This window comes from Erythrolamprus reginae, chromosome 2 (genome assembly GCF_031021105.1).
Source record: "Erythrolamprus reginae isolate rEryReg1 chromosome 2, rEryReg1.hap1, whole genome shotgun sequence".
Lineage (NCBI taxonomy): Eukaryota > Metazoa > Chordata > Lepidosauria > Squamata > Dipsadidae > Erythrolamprus > Erythrolamprus reginae.
In genome coordinates, this window is record NC_091951.1 from 52,405,833 (window position 1) to 52,421,042 (window position 15,210).

The 15,210-nt window shown below is 37.2% G+C and overlaps 1 protein-coding gene across 3 annotated transcripts in view; it reads right to left on the minus strand.

Moving 5' to 3' along the window:
- CADPS (calcium dependent secretion activator) overlaps positions 1-15,210 on the minus strand; it is a 526,173-nt gene that overhangs the window by 166,808 nt on the left and 344,155 nt on the right. For all 3 annotated transcript variants that reach the window (XM_070738156.1, XM_070738154.1, XM_070738155.1), the window contains exons 14-15: positions 3,773-3,874; positions 587-650 (exon numbers count right to left, since the gene is read on the minus strand). In XM_070738156.1, the coding sequence (XP_070594257.1) occupies positions 587-650; positions 3,773-3,874 (166 nt within the window). The remainder of the gene's footprint in view (positions 1-586; positions 651-3,772; positions 3,875-15,210) is intronic.

The window sequence follows — 15,210 nt, forward strand, 5'->3', positions numbered from 1 at the left end:
AGCCAGATGATTTTTGGCTCACATGGAGGCTCAGAGAGGGCATTTTTGGCATCTGGAGGGCCTCCAGGGGGATGGGTGAAGACATTTTCACTCTCCCCAGGCTCTAGGGAAGCATCTGGAGCCTGGGGAGGGCAAAAAATGGGTCTACTGGGCCTACCGGAAGTCAGGAAGTGGGCCATTTTTGGCCTCCATAGGGTCTCTGGGGGATGGAGGAAGCCGTTTTTGCCCTCCCCAGACATTGAATTATGGGTATGGGTATTCACACGTGTGTGATAGCGTGTGCGCATGTGCTTTCAACGCCTGAGGGAAAAAAGGTTTGCCATCACTGCCCTATATCATTTCAGACAAATGGTTGTCCAACCTCTTCTTAAAAACTTCCAGTTTTGGAGCATTTACAATTTTTGGAGGCAAGTCGTTCCACTGATCAATTGTTCTAAACGTCAGGAAATTCATCCTTAGTTCTCAGTTACTTCTCTCCTTGATTAATTTCCATCCATTGCTTCTTGTCCCGCCCTCAGGTGCTTTGGAGAATAGCTTGATCCCCTGTCCTTTGTGGCAGCTCATGAGATATTGATCTTATGCTTACCCGTTCCAGGAGTGATAATGTGGCTTTTAAAGCTCCTTCTGGTCGGCCAAATGGGAAACAGTACCTAGAAATAAGACATAGTTTTTAATACTTTTTTTTTTACCACATATTTACATTATATAGCTGCATCAATTTCCCTGCCTACTTTCATCTGAATTCTTGTGTCAATAAACACTGGTTTAAAAGAAACTACAGGATCTGAGTTGAACATTTAAGTTAATGTCTTTTTAGAAAAATCTAGAATTTTTTTTGGGGGGGGGGTTATAAATTTTTTATTGTTTTTCACACCTTGCAGAGATTCCAATTTACATACCTCAAATTAAAATATAATGCAATACAATATCAAATGCCAATTTCTTAGTCAAATTAATCAAATTTTTCAAATTATTCATTCAATTATTTTCTGGTACATATCATTCATCCTGTGCTACCTCCTTTCCAAATACTATCATCCGGATTTTAGATAATGTTCTTCACTTTCATTTATATTTAAGATGCTATAGCTATCTAAATTTCTCTTGGCTATTTGCTGTTTTTCTTAACTATGCCATCATGTTTTCAGTCCCTTCTTAGAAAACACATTCCTACTTTCATTTTAAAAAAAACCAAAACAAAAACTTCATTTTATCATAACTGCCCTTAACAATAGAAAATATCCAAATTTACGACTCTTTGAAAGCCCAGGAAAGAAAGAGGAAAAAATAAATAAATAAAGAATAAAAGAGAAAAGAAAAGAGAAAAGAAGAGCAGAAAAGAACAAGTCTAGAATTTTTAACGAATGAATGAAGATGCACAAGGTTCAGATACATTTAAATTTTGGTTAAAACACAGGAAATGAGGCATGGCTAGATCCAGCATTACTTCACATATAATTTATACCATTACAATTTTATGAAGTTGAGACTGTGGAGTGCTACTATCATTTCAATAAATATGAACAATGTTGATTCCTTCCCAAATTAGCTGAGGGATGGGTATATATTTTGTGCTTACAACATACATTCTCTTGATATGATACTTGGAGTTCTATCAGGAAAGCAGCTGGGACAACTGAGGATTTCAAACTGGAAGTGATGTTTACAAGTAGAGCAGAGGAAATACCAACCAAGATGATTGTACTAGTTTTCCTATCCTGTACAGATCTCTTCCAAGTTAATAATTTGATTATTGGAGACTTTTGGACCAATTATTACTGTAACTGCATGACTGTTTCAGAGAAAATGGGCTTCTCTGTGCTTGAATCAAAGAGAGTAAAGAACATGGGAGCACACAACAGACTTAAACTTAATATTAACCGCTCCAAACTTGACTGTAAAAAATATGACTTCAGTAACCGAGTTGTCGAAGCGTGGAACTCATTACCAGACTCCATAGTGTCATCCCCAAACCCCCAACACTTTACCCTTAGATTATTTATGGTTGACCTATCCAGTTTCCTAAGAGGTCAGTAAGGGGCGAGTGCCTTCCGTCCCCTGTCCTATTGCTCTCCTATATCTCCTATACCTTTCTTCTATTCTTATATCTCTTCTTCTATTCTTTCATTGATATGTTCCATTACTATACCTTCTTTTCTATCATTTCTTAGATATATTTTACTATGAGTATCTCTTCTATAACCTTCATCATGTATTTTACTATGTGTATACCCACTAAAACCCTCATTGTGTATTGGACAAAATAAATAAACAAACAAACAAACAAACAAACAATTTGCTAGTAATAAGGATATAGGCAAAAGGAAGGAAGAAAAAAAACATCAGACAACAACATGGTATAATATTATGTCCCAGTCATTGTCCCCAGATAAAGAAAACATCTGTTTTGGTTTTAAACATAAAATGTGAGCCAAAACCTGCTCATCTCCTTATCATCAGTTTTAATTAATAAATATAGGCAATCCTCAACCTATGGCGGCTCTTGGGACCAGAATGCCAACAACCAACACATAGCTAAGCAAAGTGGTTGCTAATTAGGTTATGCCTGATTTTACCACATATTTTTTGCCTCAGTTGTTAAGTGAATCATTGGTCATTCAGTGAATCTCTCTCCCCCATTGACTTTGTTTGTCAGAAGCCAGTGAAATAGGTGATCATATGGCCCCAGGATCTTGCAACCATTGTAAATACATGCTGGTTACCAATTGCACAAATTTTGGATATGTGATTGTGGGGATGCTGTTGCTAATAAATTAATTATCTATAGAATACACAATCTATAGCAGGCCTGCTGTTCATGGGAACTTGGGAGGGATGATTTTCATGAGAGAGCAGATACCGCCACAAAACATGGTTCAAGGCTATCCTATGCCCACCCACCTGGGCGGAAGCAGAGGAAAGACCTGGCATGCTGGCACAATCTGAATGGGCAATGTGACAAGTTTGTGGGCGGGGAACAAGGGATGTGAACTTTCAACTGGGTGGGAAACTCAGATTCATGTTTCCCAGTGTAGGTGCCAGGATGGCTGTGGAAATAAATCAGAACTTTGAGGAGTACTTTGACTCGGACTCTGATTTAGTTCGGATGTTACCTGGAACCTTGACAGCTGTGATGATCACAAGTGTGAGGACCAGATGTAAGTTACTTTCTTCAGTGTTTACTAGAACTTCAGAACTTCTAGTACAACATTTGGGGTATTTCCTCTTGGGGGTGTGTGTGGCTTTTTTCTACTGATGCAAAAAGCAAGATTTCTCTTTCCTTTTAGATTCCCTCTTCTCAAAATTCTGATAAAAAGATCACAAAACCCTCCCAACAAGAGTTTTAGGTTAGGAGACTTTGAAGAGGAAGAGACAATTTTAAAGACTGTCTTCTTTAGGAAAGTCTTCCATTCCTAAAAGGAAGGTTACTCACATAGCAATCAATTTCAACCATTGATAAATTTAAGTGGAACTGGTCACCCTGGAGTAATGGCAAATTTAAAGCTTAAAATAAGCCGTTCTTCTCCTAAGCATTCTATTTATTTATTTATTTATTTATTTATTTATTTATTTTGTCCAATACACAATAATACACAATGAAGGTTATAGAGGATATAGTAGAGAAGAAATACGAGATATAGGAGAGACTATAGGACAGGGGACGGAAGGCACCCTTAATGAATTGCTACTACTTAAGCAAGCCATGCTAACTCCAACAGTGGAAACTTGAGGACATGGTTTCTGATTTGGAAATTGAAATAGTCATTATTACCTAAAATGCGTGATTTGATTTTCCAACAACACTCGCAGACGCTCTTTGATTTCTTCAAACTGCTCTTTTTCTTCTACTGTTACCGTTCCTATTCCATCGGGCCTGAAGGAAAAACACTATGAATAACTTGAAAGCTGTCTCATGACTTTTGTGAATCGCCAACACTGTAATCCAAAGTGTGTGTGTCTTTACCCTTTTAATTTTTTTTTTAAAAAAATGGTGTGAACAAATAGTATCATTTCAATTACAAACATGAAATTGATGATGGGAGTCCTCCAGACTTAGTCGCATGAGATTTGCCCTATGTAGTCCTGCTAATCAAAACACCTGAACTGTATGGATTACAACACCCAATTTTAGATTGAAGCTAAGAAGCTAAGACGTTTTGCTGGGTCTCTGCCTTTCTATGGAAACCATACACTTTCCTGTTCATATATTATATTTTATAAACCAGTTTGGAGGGTTTTTTTTAAAAATCATAAACACAATTTTTCACCATTGCATACTTAAACTATCCCCAAATAGATCAGAAAATACTTGTGATCATTCATGGCAGGAGGTGCAAAACTACAGTTACTGAATATTGTAGTGCTTGAGGTTCATTTTCTGAGAGTATCAATCTTGGCAGTAGAGAGTGGCTGCTTGTATGCCTCTTAAACAAGCACATGCCCAATCAACATTTTAGATGAAAAGAACAATACCCTTGACTCCTGTAGTTTTCTTGACAGATTTACAAAAGTAGGTTTCCATTGTTTTCACTTCCAAGATGTTTTTTTGAATTCCCATCCAGATCTAAACATTTGGAAACCCCATGTGTTCATCAATTAGTAAATTAAAGGTGAGAGGTGACATATACAGAATAGGAGGAATAGTAGCTTTAATAGAAATGATTGTTTTTCCCTGGGGAAGTATCAAAGATCTTGTTAAAGTAGACAAACAATAACCTATCTTGATCATTACAAAAAAGGATGCACTTTCTTTTAACATCAACAATTACTGTTGCTAATGCTGAACTCATTAAATACATATCTGAAAAAGGGGTAGATGACTTCTGATTTGCAAACAATGTAAGGATAAGACCAGCTTAAATCAAAATGCTTTAGATGATTAATAGCTGAATAAACAAGTCAACTGAACCAAAGATTATAATTCTGGATAAACAATATTTGATACCCGTGTTATAATATCTAATTTATTTAATCTCATTTATATAGCCACCCAGCTTCCAACCCATTCTGGACAGCTCCCAATCCATTAGCATTAGGACATAATATTGCATCAGCTTTAGTGTGCAAAAACATGAGATACTAATAGTCAAGAAGGTAATTTCTTAATGCCTTTCCTGCAAATATGTACCTTATTCAAGATTGAAAAGAATGATGAACATTTTTTGCCTTTAGTAGTATGCCGCCATTTTTACGTATCTTTTCTTTTATGTACTCTGAGAGCATATGCACCAAGATAAATTCTTTGTGTGTCCAATCACACTTGGCCAATAAAGAATTCTATTCTATTCTATTCTATTCTATTCTATTCTATTCTATTCTATTCTCTATTTGCAAAGACTTTGGAACTCATCTGCTTCAGTTCTCTACTAAGTCCACTTTTACAGCTTCCCTGACAGTTGTGTATCCATCTAATAAAGGAAAATTCACCATTTTCCAAAGTAGTCTGTTTCTCCCACTGGAAAAAAGCTCTTATAGCTGGTTTCCCCCACTGGTTTCCCCCACTGGAAATAGATGAGAAATCTATGTTCTTATATTTCCTTTTGAAAGACAAGTGCCTTTTTCTTCCTAATGTTTATCTATGGATCTTGTGCCTACAAAGTAGCTTCATTAGTCCTTTGCTGGAATAAATATTAGACATTTCTATTATTTATCGGTGTTTGTTTAACAAAGAGGAAGGGCCCGAGAGTATCCAAAAACATGCTTTTGTATCCCTATTCATTGCTACCACAACGTGTGTGTGTGTGTGTGTATGTATGTATATTCCTTTTTCCTATGGATAACCAGTATCACAAGCATTTGTGTGTAGGGTGTAGCTGAAAGTACCTGCTTTTAAAGATAATGTAAGTCTTAAAACTGAATAAATGCTTTTTATTTAAAGCCCCCCTCCTCCACGTTTGGATTAAGCTTCCTAAATCCTTGGTACTAGGCTAGTTTTGCTACACAAAAGACTTGGCAAGGGATTACGAAGCTTGTAATGAACCTCCTGTCAAGGGTTAATTGGGAAGCTTTATGTTCCTTTTAAAGACCCAAAATGTTCCCAAGATTTTTTTTCCAACTGCAATCTGTATAGTCAATTTATGACCTAAAGATTCAAATACTTCAAACTACCAAGACATAAAAAGAAATATGAATAAATAAACATTGCTACCATTTCTAGCGCAACATTTCAAAATGAATTATTAACTTTTTTAAAAAGACAATAAAAGTAATAATAAAGATTTGGATTAGAAAAAATTAAACAGGGAGAAATAAATTGTAAACCTTTCACCGAGGCTTAATGCATAAATGCAATGACACTTTTTAGTCTTGCTTTTTTCATATGCTTTCGGGGGAGATCTCCAGAGCACATCCCATAGTGTGTGCAAGTTACAGGAGGAAAATAAGAGTTGATTTTCTTCCTGATCTAACCATGGTGCTAAATCCCATTAAAATGAATTGATTGAACCTTGCAGTAGCTCTCAGTAATCCTGTACACCAATGCTTCAGTGATACCAATGATTTCCTTGCATTCACGGAAAGTTTCCATTTACTTTCCCTACCGGTTCTCATCGCAATGGAAGTGTGGGGTTTGCGCGTGCACTTCACTTGCATGCGTGCCTCTGTCACATCATGCAAAACAGCCAGAAATGACCCTCTGTGAATACTCAGCAGCCTTTGCCTTTGCGCTGAGAGTTTATTTTGCAAGCCATGGACCATTTCGGGAGCTTGGACCGCCGATCATCACTGCTGGTTCGGTGAGCGGCAGCAAATTTCTGCTACCGGTTCTAAAGAACTGTCCTGGACTGGCAGCAACCTTGTTATGCTATATGTCAGTGATGGTGAACCTATGGCACAGGTGACACATGGAGCCATATCTGCTGGCACATGAGCCATTGCCCTGGCTCATCTCCAAGTACGTATGTATGCCGGCCAGCTGATTTTTGGCTCACACAGAGGCTCTGGAAGTGCATTTTTGGCTTCCAGAGAGCCTCTGTGGGGAAGGGGGAGGGCATTTTTACCCTCCCCTGGCTCCAGGGAAGCCTTTGGAGCATAGGCAGGGCAAAATACGAGCCTACTGGACTCACCAAAAGTTGAGAAACAGGCCATTTTCAGCCTCCAGAGGGCCTCTGGGGGGTGGGAGGGTGGAGGAAGCTGTTTTCACCCTCCCCAGGCATTGAATTATGACTGTGGACACTCACGCATGTGCAATAGTGTGCGCCCATGCTCTTTCGGCACCCGAGGAAAAAAAGGTTCACCATCACTGCTATATATCATTAGAAAACTGCACCTAACCCTAGCAAGAAAATGTGGGTGTTTTGATTAAATATATGCCAAAACACTACCTATAAAAATTCAGCCTATTTAACCATTCCAACAACAACAACAACAGGTTTAGTTTTGATAAGCAAGTATTCCTACTATCAGAAAGTGAGACAACAGCCTGCCTTTCAAACAATGAGCTTGTTTAGCATTGCTTCGCCAAGAGTCAAATAGAAGGACTCATTTCGAAGAGAAATAATAATGATTTTTTTAAAAGCCTCAGCGCTAATTTCCAAATCTCTGCTTATTTTAAAGAAGTTAGTTTTCAAGACTAATTATTCTCAAATATACAAACACATTGTTTACTGATAAAACTCAGTAAGTATACAATATGTTATCAATGTGATAATTGCAACTATTGCTTGATAATGTGAACGTGTAAATCTGTTACCACTAGTTATTGCATGATCAGTTCTCACAGATCACTGCCTCTTAATGTGTCAGCCAATTGCCCAATGAGGGAGAATCCAAATAGGAGGTGATATAGTTGCCCATCTCGTGTTCTCACACTATTATTAAACGAAATGTGTGAATTTTTCCCTGATTGAAGCAATAACCTATGAAGTGTTTTACTGAAAAATGTCTTGACATGAGTAGAAATGTAAAACAAAGCAAAATGTGGCTAGAAAACTTGCTCTTTTATGCTACTCCTTCCTTAGTTCAAGACATCAATTTAAAACTTATGGCAAACTTGACATGCTTACTACAGAGAAAGCGGCTGATTCCAAGAAGACAAAATGGTAACCAATGGCTACAGATGGCCATGGCTGACACTTAGATTCTGAACACATTGCAAGATAAGTTGCTTCCAATTGTGCTGAGGATCAGAGCAGCAGACTGCTGCTTATTTTGCTGCATTCCACAAAACACTCCCCAATGGAAAAGTTTTAAATGCCAGGGAGTGGAAATAGGGCATTCTGCCCATCCTTAGTCCAACACAGGAACTATTCTATTTCCAGCTCGCTATTTACTGATGACTTCAATGGGAGCAAATTTTATCATCGTTTGCAGAGAGTGCCAGTGCTAGTCTGTGGAGGCAAGCGAACAAAGACTCTTTATTTCCATTTGTTCAGTTTGTCATAATAAGGTGGGAACCTTTGCTTTGGAAATGGCCCCGACAAGCTCAGTAGAGTTTGTTTTCAAGCAAAATGGACTTGGAACTGCGTTAGTCAAAACAACTTGTAGATTTTTTTTGGGTAAATTTGTAAATTCAGACTAGAAGCTCTTATTCTAGAAGAGAGCCGCTGGGTTAAACTCATCCGCACTTGGCACGGATCTTTCTAATCCTGTGCTTTCTTAAAATAAAGTAATCCTAGTAATAATCCTTTCTTCTTCTTCTTCTTCTTCTTCTTCTTCTTCTTCTTCTTCTTCTTCTTCTTCTTCTTCATCATCTTCTTCTTTTTCTTCATCTCCTCCTCCTTCTCCTCCTCCTCCTTTTTTTGATATCCTAGCTACTATCATGGAAATGTAATGTTTCACCACCCCACCATAAACCCTGCATTTTTGCAATTAACTTTGGTTTTACTACTCAGTGAATTTTCATTATAATTTGGGATGCCCTTTGTTATGTTTCTATTAACAATTAACTGAGAGAAGCTGGAAAGTTCATATCTCAAGATACTTCCCACTGTGCTAATATGCAGATCCTTGAGAAAGAAGGATCTGGCAGTTGAGAATGTTAACTTGCAGAGGGTTTATTAACTTTCCTGTCATCCTTATCAGATTTTGTATTTTACCCTCTGGCAAGTGTTCACAAAATATTGAAAAAGATGGGGTGCTTCTCCAGGATTTCAGGAACATTTATTGCTCTTGGAAGACAGAACCCAGAAGACTGGGTTATCCAAATGTAATGATAAAGACATCCATCCTCAAAAATCTTAATACAACAAAGATTCATAAGACAGAGGATCATATCCAATCTACATATTACCTGATGATAAACTGGCTGCCTGCAATTTGGTTCCAATCGCTCCAATTTGGTTCCAATCGCTCCAAGTTGACTCAGACTTCCATCCTTCCAGGTTTAGTAAAATGAGAAGCCAGATTGTTGGGGGGCAATATGCTGACTCTGTAAACTGCTTAGAGAGGGCTGTAAAGCACTGTGAAGTAGTATATAAGTCTAAGTGCTATTGCTATATTGCTATGAATTGGATATTAGTATAAAGAAGGCTAAAGGGAGATATGAAAGGGAGAGAATCCTTAAAGGAAAGAAGGTATCATAGTGCCTGATGGTAGGACAAAAATTCTGATAATGACAGCAGTGAAGCTGTGGGTGCTTCATCATTGACAAATTTGGCTGGGGTAATGTGAGGATTCCCACACTCCAATGTATCTTTTAACTCCATAATCCTATGAAATCATATCATGACCACCCACCCAATATCATTGGACTCAACCTTTGTATTAGCTTTGACCATGCAGTACAAGGCCAAGCTGTTGTCTATATTTGACGTAACCTGAAGTGTGGTTGGTGACCTTTGTTAGTTTTTGAATGATCCTAATAAGGAAATTATTCTGCCATGCCTTACTAAATTAATTAAATGTTTGCATCTAAGCAGGTGCAAACATTTTATAAAAATAGCATTGAAAACTTTGATTTTTGGTCTTTTTACTGCAAAATCACAAACCATGTGCATAGTGGATAGCCAAATTAGAACAATGAGTCTACTAGAATACTAGAAGTGCTCAGATTTTGATATGTGCCAACCTGTTAAAAGGTTCTTTCTGCTCCCGCTATTATGAAAATCACTAAACATATTTCACCGATCATTGATAGAAAAAAGTCTCAGTGGGACTCTTATGTACTCTTTTCCAAAAATAATCTGAGATTTTCTTTTTTATATAAAAAATTTGAGAGAAACCACGGTCATCGATACCTAATACTTAAAATACTGTATGCTTTCAAATCCTTCAGTTGCCAGAACTACTGAAGGAAATATAGGTAAAGTAGTAGTACTAGTAATATATGGCTGTGAGAGTTAGACTATAAGGAAAACTGAGCAATGAAGAATGAAGGCTTTCAAATTGTGGTGTTGGCAGAAACTCTTGAGAGCCCCTTGGACTGCAAGTAGATCAAATAAATACATCTTAAAAGACAATCAACCTTAACTGTTCTTTGGAAGGACAAATACTGAAGCTGAAGCTCAGATACTCTGGCCACCCCATCAGAAGAGGGGACACACTGAAAAAGTTCCTGATATTGGGAAAGAAAAGGAGGAAAGGACTGCAGAGGATGAGATGGTTATTAGTGCCATTGATGCATAGACACAAGCTTGGGAGGACAGTGGAGGACAGGGTGGTCTGATACATTGTGGTCCATGGGATTGTGAAGAGTTGGTCATAACTTAGCGACTGAACAACAATTGGATGAAAAATATGATTTCTAACAAAGGCTGGCGTGACTTTGCAGGCCAATAGGAAGAGTGAGGAAATCAAGTTAGGTCATAATCCTGAAATATTATGATGTGGAACCTTATTATTTAGGCTGTAGTCCTTTGGTTCTTGCAACTTATATACCACTTCAAAGTGGTTTGTAGATATTTCTAAGCAGTTTACAGAATCTGCATATTGTCCCCAACAATCTGGGTCCTCATTTTACCCACCTTGGGAGGATTGAAGGCTGAGTCAACCTTGAGCCAGTGAGAATCAAACTGCTGAACTACTGGCAGCCGGCAGTTAGCGAAGTAGCCATCAGTACTGTATTTTAACCACTGCACCACCAAGGCAAGGGCACAGAAGGAATGAAATTTCCCTTTTAAAATTGAAGGTGGGGTTTGATCTGGCCATGGAACCTTTGTGTCATATTCTGAGAGCTTTCAAAGCCATCTCTTTCTAAAGCTGTCTCAAAATGAGCCGAGGTGGCACCGTGGGTAGAGTGCAGTACTGCAGGCTACTAAAGCTGACTGCTAGATCTGCTGGTCAGTTGTTCAAATCTCATCACTGGCTCAAGGTTGACTCAGCCTTTCATCCTTCTGAGGTGGGTAAAAATGAGGACCCGGATTGTGGGGGCAATATGTTAAAAAGTGCTATTGCTAACAGGTCGTAAGCCGCCCTGAGTCTAAGGAGAAGGGCAGCATTAAAAAATTCTAAATAAATAAAAATAAAATAAAATAAAATAAAATAAAATAAAATAAAATAAAATAAAATAAAATAAAATAAAATAAAATAAAATAAAATAAAATAAAATAAAATAAAATAAAATAAAATAATAAAATAAAATAAAATAAAATAAAACAAAACAAAACAAAACAAAACAAAACAAAACAAAACAAAACAAAACAAAACAAAATAAAATAACAGGCAGGATAATATTGGAAAGAGATATACAAAATCTGTTCTCCCTCAGAACTTCACAAATTTCTGAATAGATCGGGGATTTCTCTATCAGGTAAGGAGAATAATAATTTGTCTTGGCTATGGATTCTTATTGACTTTTATATGTGCAACTAGGGTGGTAGAAGAAGAGATCCTTTCATTATTTCTGAGTCAAATATCTTGTTAACTTCATTGGCCACTGGCCAGGGGTGGATTCTGGATTCTTCTACTACTAATGTGCCATGCAGGCAGGTACGCATTGTGCTTCATGCATGCACTTTACTTGCACGTGCATGCGTGGAAGCAAAAAACAAGATGGCAGCCCCTACGGCGCTGCTGAGAGAACTGGCTAGGGAAGGGGTGGGCAAAGTTGGCTCTTCTCTGACTTGTGGACTTCGACACCCAGAATTCCTCAGCTAACCATGCTAGCTCAGGAATTCTGGGAGTTGAAGTCCACATGTCATAGAAGAGCCAGCTTTGCCTACTCCTGGGCTAGGGGGTGTGGCAGGCCTGGGTCACTGCCAGTTCCAGCCCACCAAGTTACTAACAGTTCTATAAACCCGTCCAAACTGATAGTGACCCACCTCTGCCATAGGGGCTGTGCCTCTGGACTTGGTAAACAGAGAAGGAACTATGTGATATTTGAAATATATTTTGGGTCTAGAATTTTAAATTGGGACATGGACGTAATAATTCTGCAGACATGAACAAGCTCATCATCCCAGTCTACACTCCAAGTTTTGTAGTTTTCACATTGTGAGTGTGTCAGTTTCACATTTAGTTATAGTTATAGTTAATTAGATTTGTATGCTGCCCCTCTCTGAAGACTCAGGGCGGCTCACAGCATAGCAGTAATACAATACATTACAAATCTAACAATTAAAAATTAGATCCATTTAAAATACATTAATAACATAATAAAACCCCTAGCTATGCAGTCACACACATTCAACCTAATCTATTGACAAAATTGAACAGGTCCAAAGTCGGGCTACAAGAATGGTGGAAGGTCTTAAGTATAAAACGTATCAGGAAAGACTTAATGAACTCAATCTGTATAGTCTGGAGGACAGAAGGAAAAGGGGGGACATGATCAAAACATTTAAATATGTTAAAGGGTTAAATAGGGTTCAGGAGGGAAGTGTTTTTAATAGGAAAGTGAACACAAGAACAAGGGGACACAATCTGAAGTTACTTGGGAGAAAGATCAAAGGCAACATGAGAAAATATTATTTTACTGAAAGAGTAGTAGATCCTTGGAACAAACTTCCAGCAGATGTGGTTGGTAAATCCACAGTAACCGAATTTAAACATGCCTGGGATAAACATATATCCATTGTAAGATAAAATACAGAAAATAGTATAAGGGCAGACTAGATGGACCATGAGGTCTTTTTCTGCCGTCAGTCTTCTATGTTTCTATGTTTCTATGTAAGGCCAAAAATATAATAAAAAGGGGGAAAGATGGTAATTATCCCCACGCCAGGCGACAAAAGTGGGTCTTGAGCATTTATCCTTTTCTCCTTTCTAAAAGAGAAAACATAGAAAAAGAAAACAAAAGGAGTACAAAAACCTAAAAACCTAAATCTAAACAATCATTCAGCTCAAAGTTTAGGTGTAATCAATAAGCCTTGAACACCTGAAATAACACTGATCAGTTTTTCCATTCCACTGATCAAAAGTCAGTGCATAGAAACTGAACACATGTCAGGATTCCTAACATGGAAGACTAGTCTTTTTTGCTACGCTTGAAAAACCCATAAATCTTGCTATATGGTAGCAATACATTCCAACCTTTGTGTATTGAATTCAAGAATACATTTGTTCACTTATTTTTCATTTATTGATGGATATCTATGCTGCCAATCCCAAAGGTTCAAGGCAGCTTTTAATTCAAAATTATAAAAATTGTAAAAAGAAATTTAAAAGAATGCACCAATAGTAAACTCATATCATATAATTATCCATCCTCCACCCGTAGTTTATACTTCCAATATTGGACGATTGGTTCTTTTAAAACAGGTCCTTAGAAAATGAAAGAAAATCTATTTTTGAATTAGTCACATTTTAAGATCATAAAAGCATTTTACTCTTTAAGAGCCCTAGCTAAACAATTGTTTTTATGGAATAGTTTTTATTCAAAAAGTTGATATCGGCTGTAGTAGTACCCCTTATCATATATGCAAATTAAAAATAATTCACAGCAAATTCAATAGTGATAATAATTTCTCTTCTAGATGCAGCTAATGCATATTCCAAAACTAGACAATCTGGACCAGACAATAAAATCAAGACACGTTTTTCCCGAATGCAATTCTAGGTAACCAAAATTCCTTTTGCAATATCTTGGATAAATTCATTGGCCCCACAAATCTATAAGGTATAATTTTTAAACACTGCTCAAAAAATAAAAGGAACACTTAAACCACACAATATATAAATACCTCCGGAACCGTCTTCTGCCGCACGAATCCCATCAAACTCCTGTGAAATCAAACTGTCCACTTAGGAAGCAACGCTGATTAACAATCAATTTCGCATGCTGTTGTGCACATTCAACTTTGTACAGAAATATTCAATGAGAATATTTCATTCATTCAGATCTAGGATGTGTTCTTTGAGTGTTTCCTTTATTTTTTTGAGCAGTATAGTTAAAATTATATTTTTGTTCCAACCAGATCCCAGTGTGTATGCTTGTAATAATGGTGTAAGCAGTAATATTACACAACAGTAATTGTGATTGGTATGCATCATAAATTGAGAAAACTTAAGTCTCCAGATCCATTTTCAGAACGATGGTATTTGGCTATCTGGGAGGATCTGCCAACTAAGAGCCATCACAACTGCAAGTACTTCCTTTCTCAAACAGCTCTGGACTATATTACATCTGACACGAAGAACATCTCTTGAATCTACCTTTCAGATATTTGGCAAACTGTTTTCTCACTATCCTTCACAAACTTGACATTTTTCGGCACTATGATAGGAAAGATGTCATGTCAGCTGCTTTTCAAGTTCTTGTTAGAGTGGTTAGCACCAGTTCTGTCATCTTTACTCTCCTCACAATCCCCAATCTTTATCCATGTCAGAAAGAATAATACTTCCATTTTTTTTTGGTCAGTTTTAAAGCACTATCACCCAGCTGTGCATCTTTCGATTTCACCAGTGATGCTAAATGCTGATACTCATCTATCCAGAAGGAAGACAATGCATTCAGCAATTAACTGCAGGGATTAAATTTAAAATTAAAAACATTTCATTCCATATTATATATTTGAAGATGTAGATATGTGATCATTTCCATTCAGGGGCAGATAGCCTAAATGTAAATAAATGATCACAGTTAACTGGAGCATTTGGGGATATTCTGATCTTTGATTACCCCTCCTTTTGATTTTCATGTTCTGTTGCTGAAGACTGTTTACAATCATTTGTCGGGGAAAACACAACTTAAATTTTCATCCCTATTTCTGGCCAGTTCCTCCTGTTAATATAATAATTTGATCAGTGAAATTTTATATTGGCTTTCCATTTGGAATCAGAAATGTCTGCTTATATGGAATTTGAATTTTAAATGACAGAAGATATACATCGAAA